Consider the following 20980-nt stretch of genomic DNA (forward strand, 5'->3'; position numbering starts at 1 on the left):
GTTATAAATTAAAAACATTACCGAACGCCAATAATCACAGTCAGTCAACCCCTGCCGTCTGGTGGACAAAACATGAACTGCACGCAGTATATCTTTTTTTTGTGGCCAGGAACACAAATAGATTCGAGGTGAATTTCGGTTGGGCTCTATTAGCAGAAAACTGTATTCAAACGCATATGTATAAATAAAACTAGTATAGCAACGTTACACTTGTCTGAAAATAAAATGCTCCAACTCTTAAAAATATTCCCACAAACTTCAATATTCAGTCGTAATGAAACTGTATGCAGTATATTTTTGGTGGCGAGAAAGGCGAATTCATACGAGTTGAACTTCGGTTAAGATCTATAAACACAACTGTATCTATTACTAGATTTTTGGGCTCATCTGCAAATAAAGATATAAACTCTAAATCCAAAATTGCATTCGAGTTGCTAATCCGAGATTGCTGTTCAGCAATTTTACAGGCTGAAATAAAACAGCAACACCACTATTGGTATGATTTTGAGTTTATTCATAGAATAAAGTTACAAATGAAAAACATTCCCACGCACACACAGTTCAGGTCAGGTGACCCTCCATCCTCAGTTGTCAGGTCGGAGGTCACTTGCTGGTGGGCTTGTATGGGTCGGACCAGACCTTGACCCCTACAGCACCACAGGGAAACAACAAGGACAAACGGTAAACGGACTGCATTTATACCGCGCCTTTCTAACTAGTGGCCACTCAGTGCTTTACAATATAGGCTAACATTCACCCATTCACACAGTGATGGCAGAGTCATCCACGCAGGGCGACAGTCAGCTCCTCAGGAGCAGTCAGGGTGAGGCGTCTCGCCCAGGGACACCTCCACACTCCTGAGCCACATACCGCCCGAGAGATGAGATTAGAACCAACTCACGCAGCAGTGCAGAACGTTGCCGGATCAATTTGCACGATTGACCACTGGGTGCTCTTAGCCAAAAGCCATTTCAGCCTAGATATATGATGGATAGATGAGTCACACACAACGCTAAGGGGGACGGTGCTGAAATGGGCCTCTAGATGTACACCAAGTTGTTTTAATAACATGTTGTATCTCTTGAGATTGTCTTGATGAATCACTGAAGACCAGAGGCAGGTTATAAATGTGTCCAGAACACAATGCACCAATAGGATTAAAAAATGAATTTAGAATTTAGTCAACTCTCTCTTTGAAGATGATCCTATATTATCACGTTTCCTTGACACTTGATGTCAACCCAATGTCTGCGTCTTCCTGCATGAAGCCTGGTTGTTAACCTCTGCTTACCGACTGGTTGGATGTCAGCCTGGTTAATCCCGTCCCGGTTCACCTTCTGCACCTGCCCTAAACGAAAAAAAAGAGATAAATCAGTTTACAGTCGTCAAACCTATCAGTTTCAAAACCAGAATGTGCATCAACATCAGGACCCTCTTTAATTCACTTATCATCACTGTGTGCGTGTGCGTGTGCGTGTGCGTGTGTGTGTGTCTCACTGTAGTCTTCCGTGTGGGTCAGCGGGTGGAAGAAGATGGGGTAAAACGCAGCGGCCACCGCCGTGACGAACCCTCCAAAGATCAACGTGATCCTGGTGTTCCTCGACATGTTCTCTCTGCTGTCACCTCCGAGGGGAGCCGTGTGTGTATTTAATCGGAGTGGATGTGTTCCGGTGAGGGGTCAAGGGGTCAACAGTGTGGCCAGATTGGGCTAGATTTCCCCCCCAATATTGCAATAGTGGCAGCAACCAGATTAGGCGGTTAATCTGAACGAATCTGGCAACACTGGTAGTGGTACATTCAAGACACAACGCGTTGCGCAACGTTTAGAAACGCCAGTAAAAGTAAAAAGAAAATGTTCTCATATATTTTCTAAAAAGAATTGACAAGGTACAACATCCTGGTCTTTTTTGTTTTCTTCATATTCCATACTCTAGTTTATTTAGACCCATTAAATACCACGGTAGTAGTATTTTAGCGCTAAAGCGCCGCAGTGGTTTGACACTTCTGACCTTCCGTCCTGAGGGGAGTCCGTCACGTGACAATCACAAACCGGACCCAGACCATAACAAGGAAGTGTGTATGTTTCTACTGACGTGTGGACTTCATGTAAAGATGAAGGGTTTAGCCTTCCTAACAGCGTTCCTCTGGTGCTCCAGTGCGGCTCAAGACGGGCCGATCAGGGCCTTCGTGGTCCCCCACAGCCACATGGACGTGGGGTGGGTGTACACCGTCCAGGTGGGACTATAATATCACAATTCACTGTAAAAAAAAAAAAAAAAATAGGAAGAAATATCTTCAACATTAAATCATAGTAAAGGCATATTTAGGATTTAAAAAAATATTTTACGAGCAGAAATGATTATTTTTTTATTGTGTGTGTGTGTGTGTGTGTGTGTGTGCGTGCAGGAGAGCATGCACGCCTACGCGGCCAACGTGTACAGCAGTGTGACAGAGGAGCTCTCCAGAGACGCGCGGCGGCGCTTCATCGCGGTGGAGCAGGAGTTCTTCAGACTGTGGTGGGAGACGGCGGCCACAGACACTCACCAGAGACAGGTAGGGGCCTACAGGTGGGAGACGGCGGCCACAGACACTCACCAGAGACAGGTAGGGGCCTACAGGTGGGAGACGGCGGCCACAGACACTCACCAGAGACAGGTAGGGGCCTACAGGTGGGAGACGGCCTCCACAGACACTCACCAGAGACAGGTAGGGGCCTACAGGTGGGAGACGGCCTCCACAGACACTCACCAGAGACAGGTAGGGGCCTACAGGTGGGAGACGGCCTCCACAGACACTCACCAGAGACAGGTAGGGGCCTATGGGCCTATGGGCTGGTACTGGTACCCCCACACACCAGAAACAGGTAGGAACCTACAGGCCTATGGGCTGGTACTGGTACCCCCCCTTTGCATTCAAGCTGGGGTTAAATCTGTATCCTGTATGTAATTGCAGTTTGGTTGTGACCACATATTAAAAGCCTCTGTCCGTCTCCCCCCTCCTCCTCCTCCTCCTCCTCCTACTCCTCCTCCTCCACCTTCACCTCCTCCTCCCCCCCCCTCCTCCTCCTCCTCCTCCTCCTCCTGCTCCTGCTCCTCCCCCCCCTCCTCCTCCTCCTCCTCCCCCTCCTCCTCCTCCAGGTACGACAGCTGGTGAAGGAGGGCCGTCTGGAGTTCGTTCTGGGGGGTCAGGTGATGCATGACGAGGCCGTCACCGACCTCGACGACCAGATCTTGCAGTTGACCGGTAACACGAAACCTACCCTCCTACATTATGTTGACCATTAGAATCATTCGGCCGACGCTTCCATCCAGAGCGACCTGCGGTGGATTCAGACAGCGGATTTTCTTTAACAAATGATTTGTTCCTGAATTGATAGATAGTATTTCTCTATTGATGAGGAATTGATAGTCCGATCATAGACAATCGAACCAGAGAATCTGTCATTTCATAGTAGAGGTGGGGTCTGGCTTCTGGATCAAGCAAGACTCCTACAGGTCGTGGTGCAGACCCTGGGGATTGAACCTACAACCTTTAGGCAGGGAGTCCCTGATAACCACCACACGATCCTTTAGTAAATGATAGATACTGAGCATTCAGTAACAGTCAGACACCCTTACAACCTTCAAGTCACAACTCAAAACTCACCTGTTCAAACTCGCACACGACGTCTAACTGATCACTGTTTTGATTGGTTTTTTTTTGTTTTTTTTATTTCTTATTGCTTATGTTTATTTATTTCCACAATTTCTTGTTTTTTAAAAAATGGATGATGACTATATGCTCTGTAAGGTGACCTTGGGTGTCTTGAAAGGCGCCTCTAAATTAAATGTATTATTATTATTATTATTATTATTCAGTGTCTCGTTCACTTGACCGTAGCGTTGTCCCTGAACCTCTCCTCCTCCCCTCCCCTCTCCTCTCCTCCCCCCCCCTCCTCCCTCCCCCCCCCCAGAGGGCCATGGTTTCCTGTACGAGACGTTCGGCGTGCGCCCCCGGTTCTCCTGGCACGTCGACCCCTTCGGCGCCTCTGCGACCACGCCCGTGCTCTTCGCCCTCGCCGGGTTCCACGCCCATCTCATCTCCCGCGTCGACTACGACCTCAAGGACAGCCTGCAGAGGGACAAGGCGGGGCTCTGACACAACACCCAAACCTGTGACCTGCTTTGTAGAACATGGAATCAGGGTTTCAGGAATGTAGAAGAGGCTGCAGACATGGAGCTGCTCTACGGCCACACCCATCAGTCCATCACTGGGGGACTTTAGATGTTGATTAACGGAAAAACGTCCAAACATCATACTATCGTTAATACATGCGTCAACCCATTATCATCAGCGCCAAGATTTGTATAAAATTCAACATATTAATCCTGTCATTAAACAACCAGATGTGTGTGTCAGAGGTTGCAGTTTGTGTGGCGGGGGTCTCCATCCCTTAGAGACCAGCAGCAGGAGATCTTCACCCACGTCATGGACCAGTTCAGCTACTGCTCCCCCTCACACCTGGCTTTCTCCAACAGGTGGGCAGGCACCGACGCAGACAGACAGAAGTGATCTTGGTCCACCTTAGAGTTTCTTGTGTGCACTGCAAGATAGGTCGATCAAAATGATACAGCCCATTTTGTGAAACAGAAATCCCTAATCCACTTTAACCTAACAGGGAGTAGCAAAGACCAGAGTGTACCCACAGAGAACCAGAGTGAACCCACAGAGAACCAGAGTGTACCCACAGAGAACCAGAGTGTACCCACACAGAACCAGAGTGTACCCACAGAGAACCAGAGTGAACCCACAGAGAACCAGAGTGTACCCACAGAGAACCAGAGTGTACCCACAGAGAACCAGAGTGTACCCACACACAACCAGAGTGTACCCACACAGAACCAGAGTGTACCCACACAGAACCAGAGTGTACCAACACAGAACCAGAGTGTACCAACACAGAACCAGAGTGTACCCACACAGAACCAGAGTGTACCCACAGAGAACCAGAGTGTACCCACACAGAACCAGAGTGTACCCACACAGAACCAGAGTGTACCCACAGAGAACCAGAGTGTACCCACAGAGAACCAGAGTGTACCCACACACACAACCAGAGTGTACCCACACACACAACCAGAGTGTACCCACACACAGAACCAGAGTGTACCCACACACAGAACCAGAGTGTACCCACACACACAACCAGAGTGTACCCACACACAGAACCAGTGTGTTCTGCGGACATGGTTCCAGCTGTCCTCTCCCCTCAGCTCTGGGTTCTACTGGAACGGCGTGGTCGTGTTCCCCGACCCCCCCGCGGACGGCGTCTACCCCAACATGAGCCTGCCCGTTACCGAGGCGACGGTGCAGGCCTACGCCCAGACGATGGTGGACAACATCAAGCTGAGAGGGGCGTGGTTCCGGACCGACCACGTGCTCTGGCCCTGGGTGGGTCTAGCAGCTTGTTGAGAATACCGCATCGATGGTTCAATAGAATACATCCCAGGCTGTGATCATTTGGGAACATTTCAGGAATCGGGGATTATTTGATCTTTTATGTTTAGGGACTTTTCATTTCTTACGCAGGGTTGGCGTTGGAGTAGGGTTAGAATCAATCAGAGTGGAAGCATGATGTGAAAATCTGTGGCTGCAAAAGTGTTTCATGGTTGGTGGAATCAGAGCTTCATCAACACGTGACAGTAGGACGATCCTAAAGGTTTACTAACCTCCTGCTCAGGGCTGTGACAAACAGTTCTACAACGCCTCGGTGCAGTTCAGCAACATGGACCCCCTGATGGACTACATCAACCACCACTCCCAGGAGCTCGGAGTGACCGTCCAGTACGCCACTCTCAGAGAGTACTTCCACGCTGTCCACCAATCAGGGCTCTCCTGGGACGTCAGGGGGAATGAAGACTTCCTGCCTTATTCCACTGGTGAGAATGCCCCCCCCGCCCTCAATAGAGCGTCACTTAATGGGGTAATTTTACGTTTGGTGTACTATTTATCTTTTCAGAAATAACTCATTTGTGATTAAACAGCAATGTGTAGTTCCTTACATTATATATTTTTAGGGTTTATAATATGCCACCAGGTGTGAGTGTGATTACGAGCAGTTTAAAAAAATCACGAGTGGCCTGTAGCCTGGACTCCTTATCCATCCACCGTACATCTAGGTGGACCCCCACTCCCACCTGGGACGTCACTAAAACACAGCAAAAGGCAGATTTTCAAAAAGCTCGTTATGGCCAATCACAGTTAACCCCCGGTGGCGTAACATCACCCTTTAACTTCACCTCGTTCCCCAGAGCCAAACCAGGCCTGGACGGGCTTCTACGCCTCCCGGAACGTTCTGAAAGGCCTGGCGCGTGGAGCTAGCTCGCTGCTGCGCGCCGCGGAGGCCCTCTTCGTGCGCTACAGGGTTAGCCTCCCCGACGGCCCCGTGGCTAACGACTGGGCGCTGGCCAGGCTCCGGGCGCTGCGCTGGGCCGTGTCTGAGGTGACGTCTCCCCGCTCCACCTGGACGGTCGGCTAGCCGCCGGAAACAGCTGCTTAACGCTAAGATGCTATCTGTCATAGATAACTCGACTATTACTGCTAAAGGACTTACTTCATATTACAAATAAATTGCAAACAGCCAATTTCTAATCAAGACATTTCTAATCAAAGTGTTCTGAATGTTTGGGTGATAACTTGTGAAGCTGTTACGCGTCTGCGTTGTTACCGCTGAAGGCGCTGAGCAGGTGACCTCTACGTGACCCTGGCCTCACGTCCGTCCGTCCTCAGGTCCAGCACCACGACGGCATCACGGGCACCGAGGCCCCGCGGGTGGAGCAGATGTACCAGCAGCACCTCCACCAGGCCGCCAGGGGGGTGGAGGAGGTGGTGGCCGCCCTCCTCCCGCTGCCCCACCGCGGGCCCGGCCCGGTCCCCCACGGCCAGGAGAGAGGTGGGGAGGGCTAACCTCAGGCTAACCCCAGACTAACCTCAGGCTAGACGCAGGCTAACCCCAGGCTAACCCCAGGCTAACCTCAGGCTAACCTCAGGCTAACCTCAGGCTAACCTCAGGCTTACCTCAGGCTTACCTGAAGCTAACCTCAGGCCAGACGCAGGCTCACCACAGGCTAGCCCCGGGCTAACCACAGCCTCAGCGCAGGCTGTGTGTTGGGCGCCACTAGCTAGTGCTTGTTAGCTTGTGGCGGCCATTTTGTTTCCCGAGTTTGGTTCCTGTAAACAGCGATAGAGGAACAATGTTATCACCGTAATGTGACACTTTATTACACCTTCAGAATTGTTGAAGTTGCGTCAGCACGTTTGTTAAATACCATAATGTGCCACAAAACGGGATGCTTTAACTTTGCATTAGTTCTTGAATTGAAAGAAACAAAGATTGAATAAAGTTCAAACTTTGCGTTACCATGCTCAAACCCCATTGGCCAGGCCCTAACGAGGCGACGGAGCAGCACGTCATCGTCTACAACCCGCTAGCGTGGAACATCACCACCGTCGTCAACGTCACGGTAACCTTCCCCATGGCGACGGTCTTCGACGACGAAGGACGGCCCGTGGCTGCACAGGTGACGCACGTCGTTCTCAGCGGTTGAGTGAGTGATTGATTGATTGATTGATTGATACTCACATTGCCTTCCTGGATCACATGAGGGTTAGGGAGCAGGACGTTGTGATCATGAAACACGCATTTGGTTTGAATATAATTAAATCAAAGTATGCGATTCTGTACTCCAGTTGTTTAAATGGGCTCCGCCTCTCGGTTCGTTGTCTTGACGATCCTTCAAACGAACCCCCCCCGGACCCCCAGATCCAGAGGTCGGCGCAGCCCGCCCTGACCTACGACCTCTTCGTGGTCGTCACCCTGGGGGGTCTGCAGCACAGGAAGTACCTCCTCAGGCTGTCCCGGACGCCGTGTGGCCCCGGCTCCAGCTGCGGAGCCACCTACGCCCCCGCGGGGGTACGGTTCGAGGCCCGGGGCCCGGGGCCCGCACAGGAAACGGGACGGAGGCTGCTTCCTGTTCTGAACGACTGCCACACGCTGATGTTTGACCAGGACACCAACCTGCTGCACAGCATCACAGACCGGTAGGCCGAAGACACACACTGGGGGTACTGGGGTAGGCAGGTTAGTCTGGGGGGGTCACTAGTGGCCGGACCCCTACCTCTGTAATGAGACGCCTCTAAGAGGACAGACGGGCGGCTAGATCACTAAACGTTACACAGTACGAGAGAAAGGTTTCATTCACTATTCATTGACTATTATTTTTATTAACTATTAGGAGCCGTCTCAACCTCACTTTTTTAGTTTTTTGCTTAAGGATAAGTTCTGAGGTTGAGAATTGTTTAGATGGAAAAATACACGAAGATCCCGGTCTACGATGTCCCATGAGCTAGACCTGATCACAGCGGAGTTCAACCTCTTTCTAAGCGATTCGTCCGGGGGTTTTGCTGCCTCTGTCCCCCACCAGGCTGGGGAACCGAACCGTCCTGGTGAGCCAGGAGTTCTGGGAGTACCGCGCCAACGGGGACGTCGGCGCCGGGCCCATCTCTGATAACTACGTCTTCACGGCCGTGGCCCCCGCGGTCAGGGCCCACCGGGCGGTCCGCATGGAGATCCTACCTGGCAGGGTGGTGACGGAGGTCCGACAGACCTTCTACAGGTGGGGGTCTCTCGTTGGCGCCCTGGCTGCTGCTGTAGGGCGAGCTGCTAGGGAGGGCTGCCTGGTTCAGCGGTTCATGGCGTTTACTCAATCTGAGGAACGGAAGTTAAACCAATTCAACAAACACTCTGTCAAAAAGGACTGTCAGTAGAACGGGCGGTACTGTGGCTCTGCTCTGTTATTACGACCCCAGATTGATTAACGTGGTAGGGAGGCAACAGAGCAGAAAGGGATCGAAATGACGCTACACAACCAGGCACCAATCAAGGAAAGAAGGGTTTATTTGGTCCTAACTGTATGAAGTACATAACAAAATAACAAGGAAGGAAACGGCCTCCGGGACGAGGCACAAACAACCACCGTAAAGATCCCCCCTCCGACCCAAACAAACACCTGCAGTCTAGTCCGTAACCAAACTAAACCTCTGACCTACCTCTCTACACAAACACGAGAGAAAAGAAACGTGGGCCAAACAAAATGGAGGCTCACCCTTCCACAACTTCTCTAGAACTAAACTCCACCACCGGCGCTCAGTCATGGCCATTAGCTAGGCTAGTCCGTTGGCTAGGCTGCTGGAGGGCGATACGAGAGAGGGCGCGGACTCTGGCGCTGGCCCGTTCCAGCGGCTGTTTGACCTGATTGCTGATTGGGTACAGGTGCCGGTCGTTAGCCGTAAAGTGCTCCATTCCCGCCGTGTCCCTCAGAGAGGAAGGCGACGCAGACGCCGCCTTCTCCATCACCACCCGCGTCCCGGCGTCCTTTGGGGGCGGGCCCCCGTGCGGCGTGCTGGAGCAGCGGTACTCCCTGGGGCCTCTGGAGCTCAACACGGAGGTGGTGCTGAGGACGGCCACGGCCCTGCGCACCAACCGGACCCTGGTCACCGACGGCAACGGGTACCAGATGATGAGGAGGGAGCACCGCGACTTCCCCAACAACACCGTGGCGCGGGTAAGCTCCGGGGGGAGGGTTCGACTCCCGGCCGAGTGGGGGGGGTTCAGGGTTCGATCTCAAGTCAATGCAGTCGGCCGATCCGCTAAATAACAGAGTGGCCAATGGGGAAATAACAAACACACACACACACACACACACACACACACACACACACACACACACACACACACACACACACACACACACACACACACACACACACACACACACACACACACACACACAGAGAGAACACTGCTTGGGTTAGGGGTTTGATCCCTCTGGGCCCGCCTGGCTAACAACTGTGCATTGATGGTATGGTCAGACACGTTGGATCCAATAGCCCCCTCCTAATGGCGCTCATGCGTGCCACCCCTGCAGAACTTCTACCCCATGGTGCGGGCGGCCTACATCGAGGACGACCGCAGCAGACTGGTCCTGCTCAGCGAGAGAGCCCACGGAGTCTCCAGCCAGGCCAGCGGTCAGCTTGAGGTACCGCACGCACGCACGCACGCACGCACGCACACACGCACGCCTCATCCTGGTCCAGTCTTAAGTTTAAACCCTTAACTGTATGCATGGCTAATGGTCCTAATGGTGGATCAAAGTTAACCTCAGCTCATCCTAACTTAACTAGTAAATAACTTCTCAATACGTTAGCTTATCGTTACTATAACTTCATGTACCCAAATCTTATCGTAACTAAATCTTTCGGTAATATTTTTATAACTTATAACATCTCCAACCTGTATCTTATCTTAAATGCATGTTATTGGAACCAACCACCCATCAAAACGACGGATTTGTCTCTATCTGGACTCTCCCCGTCTCTTCTTGTCTCTCTCCCTGTCTCTCTTTCTGGTCTCTCCCTGTCTCTCCTTGTCTCTATCTGGTGTCTTCCTGTCTCTCCCTGTCTCTCCTCGTCTCTCTATCTGGTGTCTCCCTGTCTCTCCTTGTCTCTCTATCTGGTGTCTCCCTGTCTCTCCTTTTCCCTCTATCTGGTGTCTTCCTGTCTCTCCCTGTCTCTCCTTGTCTCTCTATCTGGTCTCTCCCTGTCTCTCTTTCTGGTGTCTCCCTGTCTCTCCTTGTCTCTCTTTCTGGTCTCTCCCTGTCTCTCCTTGTCTCTCTATCTGGTCTCTCCCTGTCTCTCCCTGTCTCTCCCTGTCTCTCCTTGTCTCTCTATCTGGTCTCTCCCTGTCTCTCCCTGTCTCTCCTTGTCTCTCTGAAGGTGATGCTCCACCGGCGGCTGTGGAACAACCTCCCGTGGAACCGGGACTACAACCTGACGCTGAACGACAGCTCGCTGGTCCAGCCCGTCCTCTGGCTCGCCCTGAGCTCCCTCGCTGCCAGTCCCCGCCTCCACCAGCGGGGGGCGGTAGAGCTGCAGAACCGGCCTCTGGTCGTGGCCATCGACCAGCCACGTGAGTGTTAGGCTAGTGTTAGGCTAGTGCTAGGCTAGTGCTAGGCTAGTGTTAGGCTAGTGCTAGGCTAGTGTTAGGCTAGTGCTAGGCTAGTGCTAGGCTAGTGCTAGGCTAGTGCTAGGCTAGTGTTAGGGGCCATTGGGATGCGATCAAAACGAACAGGTACTAGGGGAGAATGCTGACTCTGGATACGTCTGCCTTCTGCACAAAGACTATCCCTATCGTTACAAACGCTTCGGATTCACAATCTAAGCACGACAGTAAACACGCTTAAGCCCTGAATATCAACGCCTCCCCACCAGATAAAAGAGGGGAGAGCCAGTCCAATGAACCCCCTAACGCCGAGAGGCCCCGGTCGGGGCGGGGGGAGGCGTCCGGGGGGGGGGTTCCGGTGCGACCGGTGGTCCTCCCCCCAAACCTTCACCTGCTGAGCCTCAGCATCCCCGGGTGGAACTACAGCTCCCAGCATGCCTGTCACCTCCTCCACCTGGACTCGGGTAGGTCAGACAAAGCGTGGTCGCTAGCACTACTATTGTACGCCTTCTAAGTAATGAGATGAATGTCAATAGAACATAAAACAAACCTGTTGTTGAAGTGTAGCCCAGCGCCCCCGCTGAGCCGCTCTCGCCCCGCCCCCGTCCCCAGGTCCAGGCCTCCGGCCCCAGCCGGACTACGAGCGCGTCCTAATGAGGATCATGCATCTGTTTGAGGAGGGAGAGGACCCCGAGTTCTCCAAGCCCGTCTCCGTGGACCTGAAGGTACCACCGTCCGTTCTCACAGTCAGCATGGACAGCTTTAGCTTGAGGCTTCCGTCGTTTTACACCTCGACCTGAGAACCGCTTGGAGGGAAAGCCGTTGTAGGATCTGTTGCAGCACGTCTGGACGTGAGACGCACGCAGTCGCCACGGCCCGGTCCTTCTGATTGGCTGACTTTGGTACCAGGTGATCTAGGACTGTAAACGGGTTGGGGGTCTGGTCCAGGCCAGGTCTGTAGGGGAGCGGCTCAGGTACTGATGGGACCCCCGGTGCGCCCCCCCCTATAGGAGGTCCTGCTGGGGGTGGGGGAGGTGCGGGCCGTGGAGGAGCGCTCCCTGACCGGGACCTGGGACGTCCAGGAGCTGGACCGCTGGACCTGGAACACACACCCTGGATCAGGTGGGTCTGGGAGGGGGGGGGGACACACCCTGGATCAGGTGGGTCTGGGAGGGGGGGGGGACACACGCTGGACCAGGTGGGTCTGGGGGGGGGGGGGGGAAACACGCTGGACCAGGTGGGTCTGGTCGGGGGGGGGGACACACCCTGGACCAGGTGGGTCTGGGAGGGGGGGGGGGGGACACACCCTGGACCAGGTGGGTCTGGGAGGGGGGGGGGACACACCCTGGACCAGCTGAGTCTGGTCGGGCTGTGAGTCCAACATGGGGGGGTACTCTGCTGCTAACTGTACGCGGCCCCCAGCTGACGCAGGGTCCTGATTATACCTCTCTGTGCGTCTCAGCGGACGAGGGGCCGTGCGGACCCCCGCTGGAGGGGTTCAACGTGACCATCGCCCCCAAGGAGATCAGAACCTTCTTCGTTCACTTCAGGACCTCCGGCCTGTAGGCTCTGGGGCTCACCTGGTCTCCACACCTGGTCTCCACACCTGGTCTCCTCACCTGGTCTCCACACCTGGTCTCCTCACCTGGTCTCCACACCTGGTCTCTACACCTGGTCTCCTCACCTGGTCTCTACACCTGGTCTCCTCACCTGGTCTCCTCACCTGGTCTCCTCACCTGGTTCCCCACATGGTCTCCCCTCTTCTGTGAAGATCATTTACCCCTCTGAGGAATTGCAATTCGTTACTGTACAATTTTTCTATTTTCATGATTTTGATGTTTATGTTTTGCACTAAAAAGTGATTTATTCGTGAATTACTTGATTTGATTGTAAATCGATGCCTTGTTGACTGAACTAAAATAAAACTGTTTCATGATTCAATTCATTTTTAATACAACATTAATAAATATAAACTAAACGGAATGTGATCAATATTAGCCTAGACTAATGTAACACACAGTGCATTATTTATACTTATGTTTTTACTTTGCCCAACTTTTTGGATGGAGGAATCGTATTTTGGATAAAGGTAAAAATCCCAAAAATCGCATTATTCTTCGATCTTAATAACATGTTATTGAGAAGAATAATAGGCCTATAGAATAATATACACGTTGAATCAAAAGATTATTAGGGCATATTGCAGGTTATAATTACCATGATTTGTTTTTTACAGTTCACCAAATGGCCTTCCCTTTTTACAATTGTTTACTGTTATAGAAACGACTATTTTAAATAAAATGCTCAAGGATGCAGGTGAGCCCTAAACAGGACGTCGTACGAGACGGTGAATTGTGCAGCTGCAAAATTGCGACGGTCCCTTAGCAGACTAGACAACACCCGAAAGAAGACATGGATGACTGCTAGTCGACATGGAAACATGTCCCTTCGTTTGAAGAGCTGTACGACGCGGACGCCGTTCCCCCTACGAGATGAGCAGCGTAAGTAACACACCAGTAAATGCGACGAAAGTCCACCCTCTAATTCTATACCCATCGAACATACAAAGCTAAACATTAACATTTTAAAGGAAGAATCCGGACAGCCTTCATCGTCATTTTTATGAAGACCTTTGTGCGAAACTCAGCGTTCTTTGAATTGTATAGTATACTTATGTTGCCATCATGATTTACATTGGTGATGTTCATGGATTAACCTTCTGCTATCTGCGGCGCGGATCCATTTAAGGAGGCTGAGAGTGGTCGCTAGGAGGATGTGTTGCTAGGATACTAAACCTAGAGTGGGGATGTAGACCTCGGTTTCACCCGTGTTTTCTTCCTACTTGAAGTGTGTGTTCTCTTCCTCCTTGAAGTGTGTGTTGTCTTTTACTTGAAGTGTGTGTGTGTGTGTGTGTGTGTGTGTGTGTGTGTGTGTGTGTGTGTGTGTGTGTGTGTGTGTGTGTGTGTGTGTGTGTGTGTGTGTGTGTGTGTGTGTTTGAACAGAAACGTGAGCGGGAGCAGAAGCGAAAACTGCAGCACTTCCTGACTGACCTGGCGCTGCTGGGGTCTCTGCAGGTCAGACCTCCGGCCGATGAATGAATGGATGGATGAATGGATGGATGAACGGATGAACTGATGAATCCACTGTGATCCATCCTCCTGTCTCCCCCCCGCAGGGCTTCAGGTACTTCCAGCCGTGGCTGCGCGGGAAGGAGGAGCTGCTGCTGACGGTGGTGAACGAGGACCCGGTGTGTTGTGACGGACACACACCGACACACACCTGCTGCACCATGCGGTCATACTGGATACAATAAAATATCCATCTGTAGAGAACAAACTAAAAGCAACAGTTGACTTCGAATTAGTCACTTTGAGATAATTCGTTTCTTTGAATTAGCGAATCAATCAATAAATCAATTTGTACTTTAATGTAACGAACGTTTTTGACAGTGGCAACTACAACTAATACTCTTATTTAACACTGTCGCCCCCCGGAAGGGGCGTCGCTCTCCGGGCTTCGTCGTGTCTCGGGCCTCCTCGGGCTCCTCCGCCGCCAGCAGCACCGACGGCTCCCCCAGCAGCAGCTCCGTCAGCGTGGAGGAGGGGGACGGCGGGGACACCCGGCCCGGGACCCCCGGAGAGATCTGCGCGTCGAGGAGCGCCGAGGCCCAACGCGACGGACGCGGGTGCGTGTGCTTGTGCGCTGAATGCGCGTCGCCGCTGGGTGCGTGTGTTTGTGCGTCAATCGATGAGCAACGTCCTGTTTCTGCGTGTGTTGGTGTGCGTGTGTGCGCGGGTGTCCATTAGTGGTTTTTTATGACTGCTGACTAATGCAATGGATATTAAAAAAAGACGTGTTTGACATTGAGATATTAAAGCTGCTCGTAGCGGTCTTTAGTGTATTAGTGAGTCATATATCATCACAGGGCTGTACTTAGTGGCCAATTATGTCAAACTTCGTCAAAGCCCATGTTTTCCTTTTCATCGTAGTGGAGGACAGACACACAGTCCCTCATTGTAAACTCAACTCAACAGAGTATGAGAATGAGCTGATAGGAAGTGGGCCTGGAGCCTGTGATGGCTAAACCAGCCGCCATGATGCGGCTGAATTAAAGCCTGGCGCTAATTCATCTAGAAATACATGTGAGGCGTGGAAGAGAGTGAGGTCTACTCCATCACTGGCCGGCCCTCGGGCAAGGCACTCTAACGGCTCCCAGGTGTGTGTGTGTGTGTGTGTGTGTGTGTGTGTGTGTGTGTGTGTGTGGTTTGGCCAACTGCCTCAGTTAAATACGGTTTATAAAAACATAGACACAGACCTCCAACTAATGAATTAGGCTGGCGCAAACCAGAAAAATAAACAGACATTTGAATGCAGACGCATGCATTCTCGCTCTCTGCGCACGTGCAGACACACACACGAAAATTGACCTGTCTCTCCCTCTCTCTGTCTCCACAGGGGTCCCACCTGTGAAGACCACCTTCTCCCAGCCTCACCCAGCGAGCGAGAGATGGCCGTGCCAGTAAGTGACATCAATAGCAACATCCCATAATAAACCTCCTCACCCCCTCACTCACAACTCCTCTCCTAACCTCCAAAGCTCTTCAAGGTGAAGTTCAACTGTTAGGGGAACTCTGGTTCCCTCAGGACTCGTTCATCTGGATGTGAGCGGTCGTAGGAACAGATGATTTCAGCGGTACAGCAACTGTAACAGTAAAACTTAGAAGTGTTTAAAAATCACAACTATGGACGATTCATTTCATTTTGAAACGATAAAAATAACTTAATAACTAAATTCTAAAAGCCTCTTTAGGCACTTGTCCACAATCCTTCCATCCTTCTTCTTAACAGGAAGTCAACTGCACGCTGTTCCTATTGGCCGGCTATGCCAAGTACGGCCGGCCCTACGCCTGGATCCGGTCCAATCACGAGCGCCTGGTGAACATCGGGGGCGTGGACTCAATGGTCCGGGACACGCCCATGAAGCTCCGGTCCATCACCGACTGGCAGACCCAAGGTACGGAAACCTCGCCAGGAATCCTAAACAGACTGCTCTCTAATTGGGTCTCATTGGAAAAAGAAAAGCTCCCCTTTCCCCGAGCGCTAACCCGACGCAGATGTACCCCGCTGCTGTTTCAGTGGAATTACCTTTCAGCCTCCTCTCTGATCAACAATGGATCATCGCGTGTTTACCCCCAGAAAACCTCTCACATTCTCCCCCAACATTACAGCCGTCCAAACAGAAGCCTAATCAGTTCCTCCTTCCTGTTCTGTGTGTGTGTTCCCTTTCAGAGGTCCGTATCTGGGACGTGGTCAACGAGCTGGTGGGCCTGTGCACTAACCCGTCGCCCTCCAACCCCTTCGCCCTGGACGTGCGCTACGTTCAAAACCTTCCCCTCCCCGAGAGGTTCCTGGTGTCGGGGGCACTTCTCAACTTCCTGGAGACGTACGTGGTCCACGGGAACAAAGACGAGCTGCACTATGACCGAGGTGAGGCCCTGGTTGAACACAGGGGAGTAAACAGTAGTGCTGTGTTATTACCAGCAGGTGGTGCTAGTGAGTTACGATACAATGTTCAGTTTGTATTTTTGGTAATACAATGCATAACACAATTAAAGTAAAACAAAAAAATCGGACTGGATTAAGGGTAGAACAATTATGATAATGAATGAATGATGTATTCAAAGCTATTTGCAGTAATCCAACAACTATTGAATAGGTTGACTTCACCAATAATGATAAAAAAAAAAAGGTTCCATTACGGGTGTCCACTGTAGCTTCCATTGAGCCTGATCCTCTGACGAACCCGTCCCCCACAGTGGTGGAGGAGGTGAAGCCGCTGAGGCGTCTCCACGTCCAGTCCTTACTGGAGTGGCAGAAGTCCAGAACCGGCACCGGACCCCTCAGCCCTCCCACAATGCATCAGTCCTACAGCGTCCAGCCGTCCCCACTCCAGCTCTGATGACTGTAGAAGAGCCTTTCCCGCACTGTTTAACCTGATTGACGTTGTTTTTTGTCTACGATTATGCAGTCAAATTCAGATTTGTGTTACATGCATGTGTCACATGCTTTGAAAAAGGTTTAAAAAGGGAGAATCAAGCATTCTGGGGAATAATCGGTCACATGACAGGAACCCCAGGACCTCCTAGGGGTTCTGCGCGACCGTCTAAACCTTCCCTTCCTTTAAACACACATTTTGTTTTCCTGAAGCCAAATAAAACGTAATGATAACATCCCAGTCCGAAAATAGATTCTGGAGTCCAGTTTGTCACGTCCATGTCGTTTATCATCTTGTTTACCGTTTACAAACTCTGCTCCACACTTTGACCTTCAGGGTCAAGGTCAACAAAGGTCAGAGAGAGACACACCAAAATACACATGCGATGTTAAGTATAAAAAGTTTATTATTCAATAAAATACATATTTAAATATGAACATAAGACGTATAAAACAGTACTTTTTACATTCAAATAGAATCTCAAACGATGGCGCTTGTGAAGTGTGAGATATACACACTATTTACAAAATAAAAGCGATAAACGTCAGTAAGGAGCATTAAAAAATATATATATTTAAAATAAAAACTGCAGTATCCTACCGGGAGTTTCTCTGCCAGCCTTTGTGAAGACATTTTATGACTTCAAAAAAAGGTTAACAAAATGAAGGAGGCAACTCCGAACTTACATGGAATGGCTCTTCAGACCGTGGGTCATCAGTGTTGGCTCAGTTTAGTTGACCAACCCCTTGTTCTTAGCACCAAGGGTTTCAGACACCACAGGCTATACTGGAGAAGATACTGGGGAGGCCTAGAGTGTACTGGGAATAGCTTCAGTCCCCAAACACATGATGGGAGCGGTCCTGAAGACCATCTAGGCCGTAAAAGGTGCCTGCTGACAAGAATCTTCCAGAAGATTCCTGATCAACATTCACCCCCACCTTGGGAATGCAGGAGTATTCAGAGGTAACCGTGGGAACAGTGAGGTCCTAGTGTTCCATAAAGACACACACACACACACACACACACACACACACACACACACACACACACACACACACACACACACACACACGGGAGTTCAATATTCACTGGGTTCAGTGTGAAAGTGACTAAGCAGAAACACCCGATATGTCCGCCCCAGTTAACCACAGCAGAGTTGACTGATGAACGGGAGAGGAAGGCAGAACTCCTCCGATAACGAGATTCAAACATGGAGGAAGGAATAATGGTGCATATTTGTGGATGAGCCTTTTGAAAAGCTGCAGCCTTTGGAAATGAATTACGATGAAGTGATTCAAAGTGCTCGAAACAGGTGTGACAACATTTTTGTGTTTCTGTGCGTCACGATTGGTTATGGGGTAACTTATCTAGAGCGATGTCTTAACTGGGGAATGTTGCACACACACACACACACACACACACACACACACACACACACACACACACACACACACACACACACACACACACACACACACACACACACACACACACACACACACACACACACACACACACACGCCTTTGTCATCATCGTCATGTCTGAAAAATAATTTAAATAAAAATAGATATTTATACATTTATATATAACCCGGCATGTCCCGGTTGTCATGGCAGCATAAAGGTTCAGCAAACCGTCTCCGTCCCCGCGGTCTCGTTGTGGTATCGTTCTGACGGAGGCCAGTGGTTTTTGTCGTATCCCTGTTGATCTGAGGCGTCCATTCAACTGTCGGCAAGTCGATGTCCAGCCGTCCGACGTCGAAGATAAACAAACAGTCCGTCTGGAGGAAAACATCAGCTCCCGACGCCCTCGCAGCGAGCCGCCCTTTCACCGGCGGTTCCCGTTTCTGAGGGGCTCAAAGTCGGTCGTGTGCGGGTGGTTCCTGGCCGGGGTCATGTGACCTCAGGTGCGGCCATTTTGTGGCGCGGAGGGAACGCGCGGGGTCCAGCGAGGGCCCGGCCCCGACAGAAGAGTTCACACACAAAATAAAATCATAGCTTCAGTAGCGTTGGGGCTCCCCCTCCAACATGGAACACCGGCCCTCAGATCACACCCTGTGTCCATCGGCCTGTCTGTCCGTCCGTCTGTCTCTCTGTCTGTCCATCCGTCCGTCCGTTGGTTTGTCCTCCTCCAACCCCCCCCCCCCACCCACCCCTCCATCCCCTATAATCTGTCCGTGCTGTGAGAGGCTGGGCGGGGGTCTTCTGGGTTCAGTTCCAGGTCTCCGAGGCGGACCCTCGCCGGGTGATGGCTCTCAGCGGGCTGCGGGACACCGAGCCCCTCTTCCTCCAGTGCACTGGAACCAACAACCACAAACACACCACAGGGTTACACACCAGAGAGGGGCCCTGAACCAGGGGCCCTTAACCAGGGGCCCCGCTACACACAAACAGGCTGCTTCTCCTCCTCACAGCCCGGGGCTCCTAAACAAACCTGCCTGCTGTTGCTAGTGCCAACACCTCGTTAGTATTACCAGGAAATACCTGCTGCACACACACACACACACACACACACACACACACACACACACACACACACACACACACACACACACACACACACACACACACACACACACACACACACACACACACACACACACACACGTACTTCCTCACAACATCAACATCGTAGTTTCGAGGAAGACCGTTTCTGAGAACATATGGGGGTCGTAACCGAGATGGTTTGAGAAACTTTGAAATCGTCTAAACATTTCTCTGGAACCTCACACACGGCTTCCTTTAATCATCGTAAAATGGATTAACCTTGTTAGTTCATGAAAGTGAGACCCTACTAAAAAATAAGGTAAACTAAACCACTTCATATCAGTGATGACCCCACGGCAGCCCCCCGGCCCCCCCCGTCGCTCACCTTTCCCCAGGCTGGCGGGCAGCGTGCTGCTCTTGCTCCGGACGCCGGGGCTGCCCTGCGTCTCGTCCCCCTTCGGCCCCTCCCCCCCCGGCCCCGGGGGCAGCTGGACGGGGGCGGGCCCGTCCTGCTGCCAGTCGCTCAGCGCCCGCTGGAAGGAGTGCGCCAGGCAGGCGGTCATGTCGCGGGCGCGCTCGGCGCGGCTGCACCAGAACACGCGGCAGTGCAGCTGCTGGCCCGGCTGCTTGCAGATGTAGAGGAAGACGTTGGGCCGCGTGGCGTCGGCGGCGCAGTAGGCGATGTCCTGCAGGTAGGTCTTGGTGAGCTGGCGGCCCGTGCTCAGCTCCTTCACCTCCACGTAGCGCGGCCGCACCACCAGCGCGTGCTCCTTGGCCAGCTTCCTGCCGCTGGCGCCGGCCTCCAGCAGCCGGCCGATGGCGTCCTGCGCCTGCCCGCGGTCCAGGGAGAAGATCTTCTCCGTGCCCAGGTAGTGCACCTTGAAGAGCGGGTCGCCGTGGGACAGCGTCTCCGTGCGGTCGCGGCCGAAGCGGCGGCGCAGCGCGGCCGGGGAGTTCTTCAGCGTCTGCATGAGGTGGAAGGAGCCCAGCGACATGACGCGCCGCAGCCCGGGGGGCGTGGCCGTGGCCGGCGGGGCGGGGCTAGAGGGGGGGTCGGCGGGGGCGGGCGTGGTCGAGGGGTCCAGCTCCGGGGGGCTCCCAGTGCACGTCCAGCGCTCCTTCAGAGAGGCGGTGTAGTGGCTCACGCTGATCGTATCTGGAGGAGGAGAGACCAGGTCAGGGAGACGCAGCACGTGGGGGCCAATCAGAGCACAGCATTCACCTATTAGGAACTATTCTTCTTCTAAGCCTTATTCTTCCTTCCTTTATTATTCTTTACAAACTTTGGGACTTCTCTCCTTCCACAATTTTTTCAGCTAGAAACTCCATTCCATTTTTGAATTGTGTGCTGGGAATCTGAATAAATTTTTAATTTTAAACTTAAGATATTCAACTTCTTTCTATGTTGTGTTTTGTTGGGGAGAGATAGCGGTTGGATTAACTTAGGCTTTAATGATTCC

General features: G+C 51.9%; 4 protein-coding genes across 5 annotated transcripts in view; 2 read left to right on the forward strand and 2 right to left on the reverse strand.

The window, feature by feature from the left end:
- Nucleotides 1-491: 491 nt before the first annotated feature.
- Nucleotides 492-1744, reverse strand: smim20 (small integral membrane protein 20). The gene is made up of 3 exons (XM_030337603.1): nucleotides 1498-1744; nucleotides 1292-1348; nucleotides 492-647 (listed from the first exon to the last, which is right to left on the reverse strand). The coding sequence occupies exons 1-3, from the start codon at nucleotides 1604-1606 to the stop codon at nucleotides 604-606; spliced, it is 210 nt and encodes a 69-aa protein (XP_030193463.1). The 5' UTR covers nucleotides 1607-1744; the 3' UTR covers nucleotides 492-603.
- A 300-nt stretch (nucleotides 1745-2044) lies between these two features.
- Nucleotides 2045-12983, forward strand: man2b2 (mannosidase, alpha, class 2B, member 2). 2 transcript variants are annotated; one of them, XM_030337559.1, is made up of 19 exons: nucleotides 2045-2235; nucleotides 2407-2553; nucleotides 3138-3243; nucleotides 3953-4125; nucleotides 4399-4517; nucleotides 5253-5430; nucleotides 5720-5918; nucleotides 6291-6481; nucleotides 6769-6931; nucleotides 7423-7559; nucleotides 7802-8079; nucleotides 8463-8654; nucleotides 9359-9602; nucleotides 9966-10076; nucleotides 10813-11005; nucleotides 11308-11502; nucleotides 11651-11763; nucleotides 12049-12160; nucleotides 12501-12983. In XM_030337559.1, exons 1-19 carry the CDS (start codon nucleotides 2080-2082, stop codon nucleotides 12602-12604), a joined length of 3111 nt encoding a protein of 1036 aa, XP_030193419.1. In that variant the 5' UTR covers nucleotides 2045-2079; the 3' UTR covers nucleotides 12605-12983. The 2 variants fall into 2 exon arrangements, with proteins under 2 accessions (XP_030193419.1, XP_030193420.1); XM_030337560.1 differs by lacking the exon at nucleotides 12049-12160.
- Nucleotides 12984-13395: 412 nt separating this feature from the next.
- On the forward strand, nucleotides 13396-17282 carry si:dkey-19b23.7 (uncharacterized). The gene is made up of 8 exons (XM_030337588.1): nucleotides 13396-13539; nucleotides 14041-14112; nucleotides 14214-14285; nucleotides 14536-14723; nucleotides 15494-15557; nucleotides 15887-16052; nucleotides 16328-16525; nucleotides 16855-17282. The coding sequence occupies exons 1-8, from the start codon at nucleotides 13531-13533 to the stop codon at nucleotides 16995-16997; spliced, it is 912 nt and encodes a 303-aa protein (XP_030193448.1). The 5' UTR covers nucleotides 13396-13530; the 3' UTR covers nucleotides 16998-17282.
- Nucleotides 17283-17416: 134 nt separating this feature from the next.
- si:dkey-19b23.8 (uncharacterized) overlaps nucleotides 17417-20980 on the reverse strand; it is a 5389-nt gene continuing 1825 nt past the window's right edge. Inside the window, exons 2-3 of the mRNA XM_030337589.1 lie at nucleotides 19906-20676; nucleotides 17417-19330 (exon numbers count right to left, since the gene is read on the reverse strand). Coding sequence (XP_030193449.1) covers nucleotides 19245-19330; nucleotides 19906-20676 — 857 coding nt within the window. The 3' untranslated portion in view covers nucleotides 17417-19244. The remainder of the gene's footprint in view (nucleotides 19331-19905; nucleotides 20677-20980) is intronic.

This window comes from Gadus morhua, chromosome 17 (genome assembly GCF_902167405.1).
Source record: "Gadus morhua chromosome 17, gadMor3.0, whole genome shotgun sequence".
NCBI lineage: Eukaryota > Metazoa > Chordata > Actinopteri > Gadiformes > Gadidae > Gadus > Gadus morhua.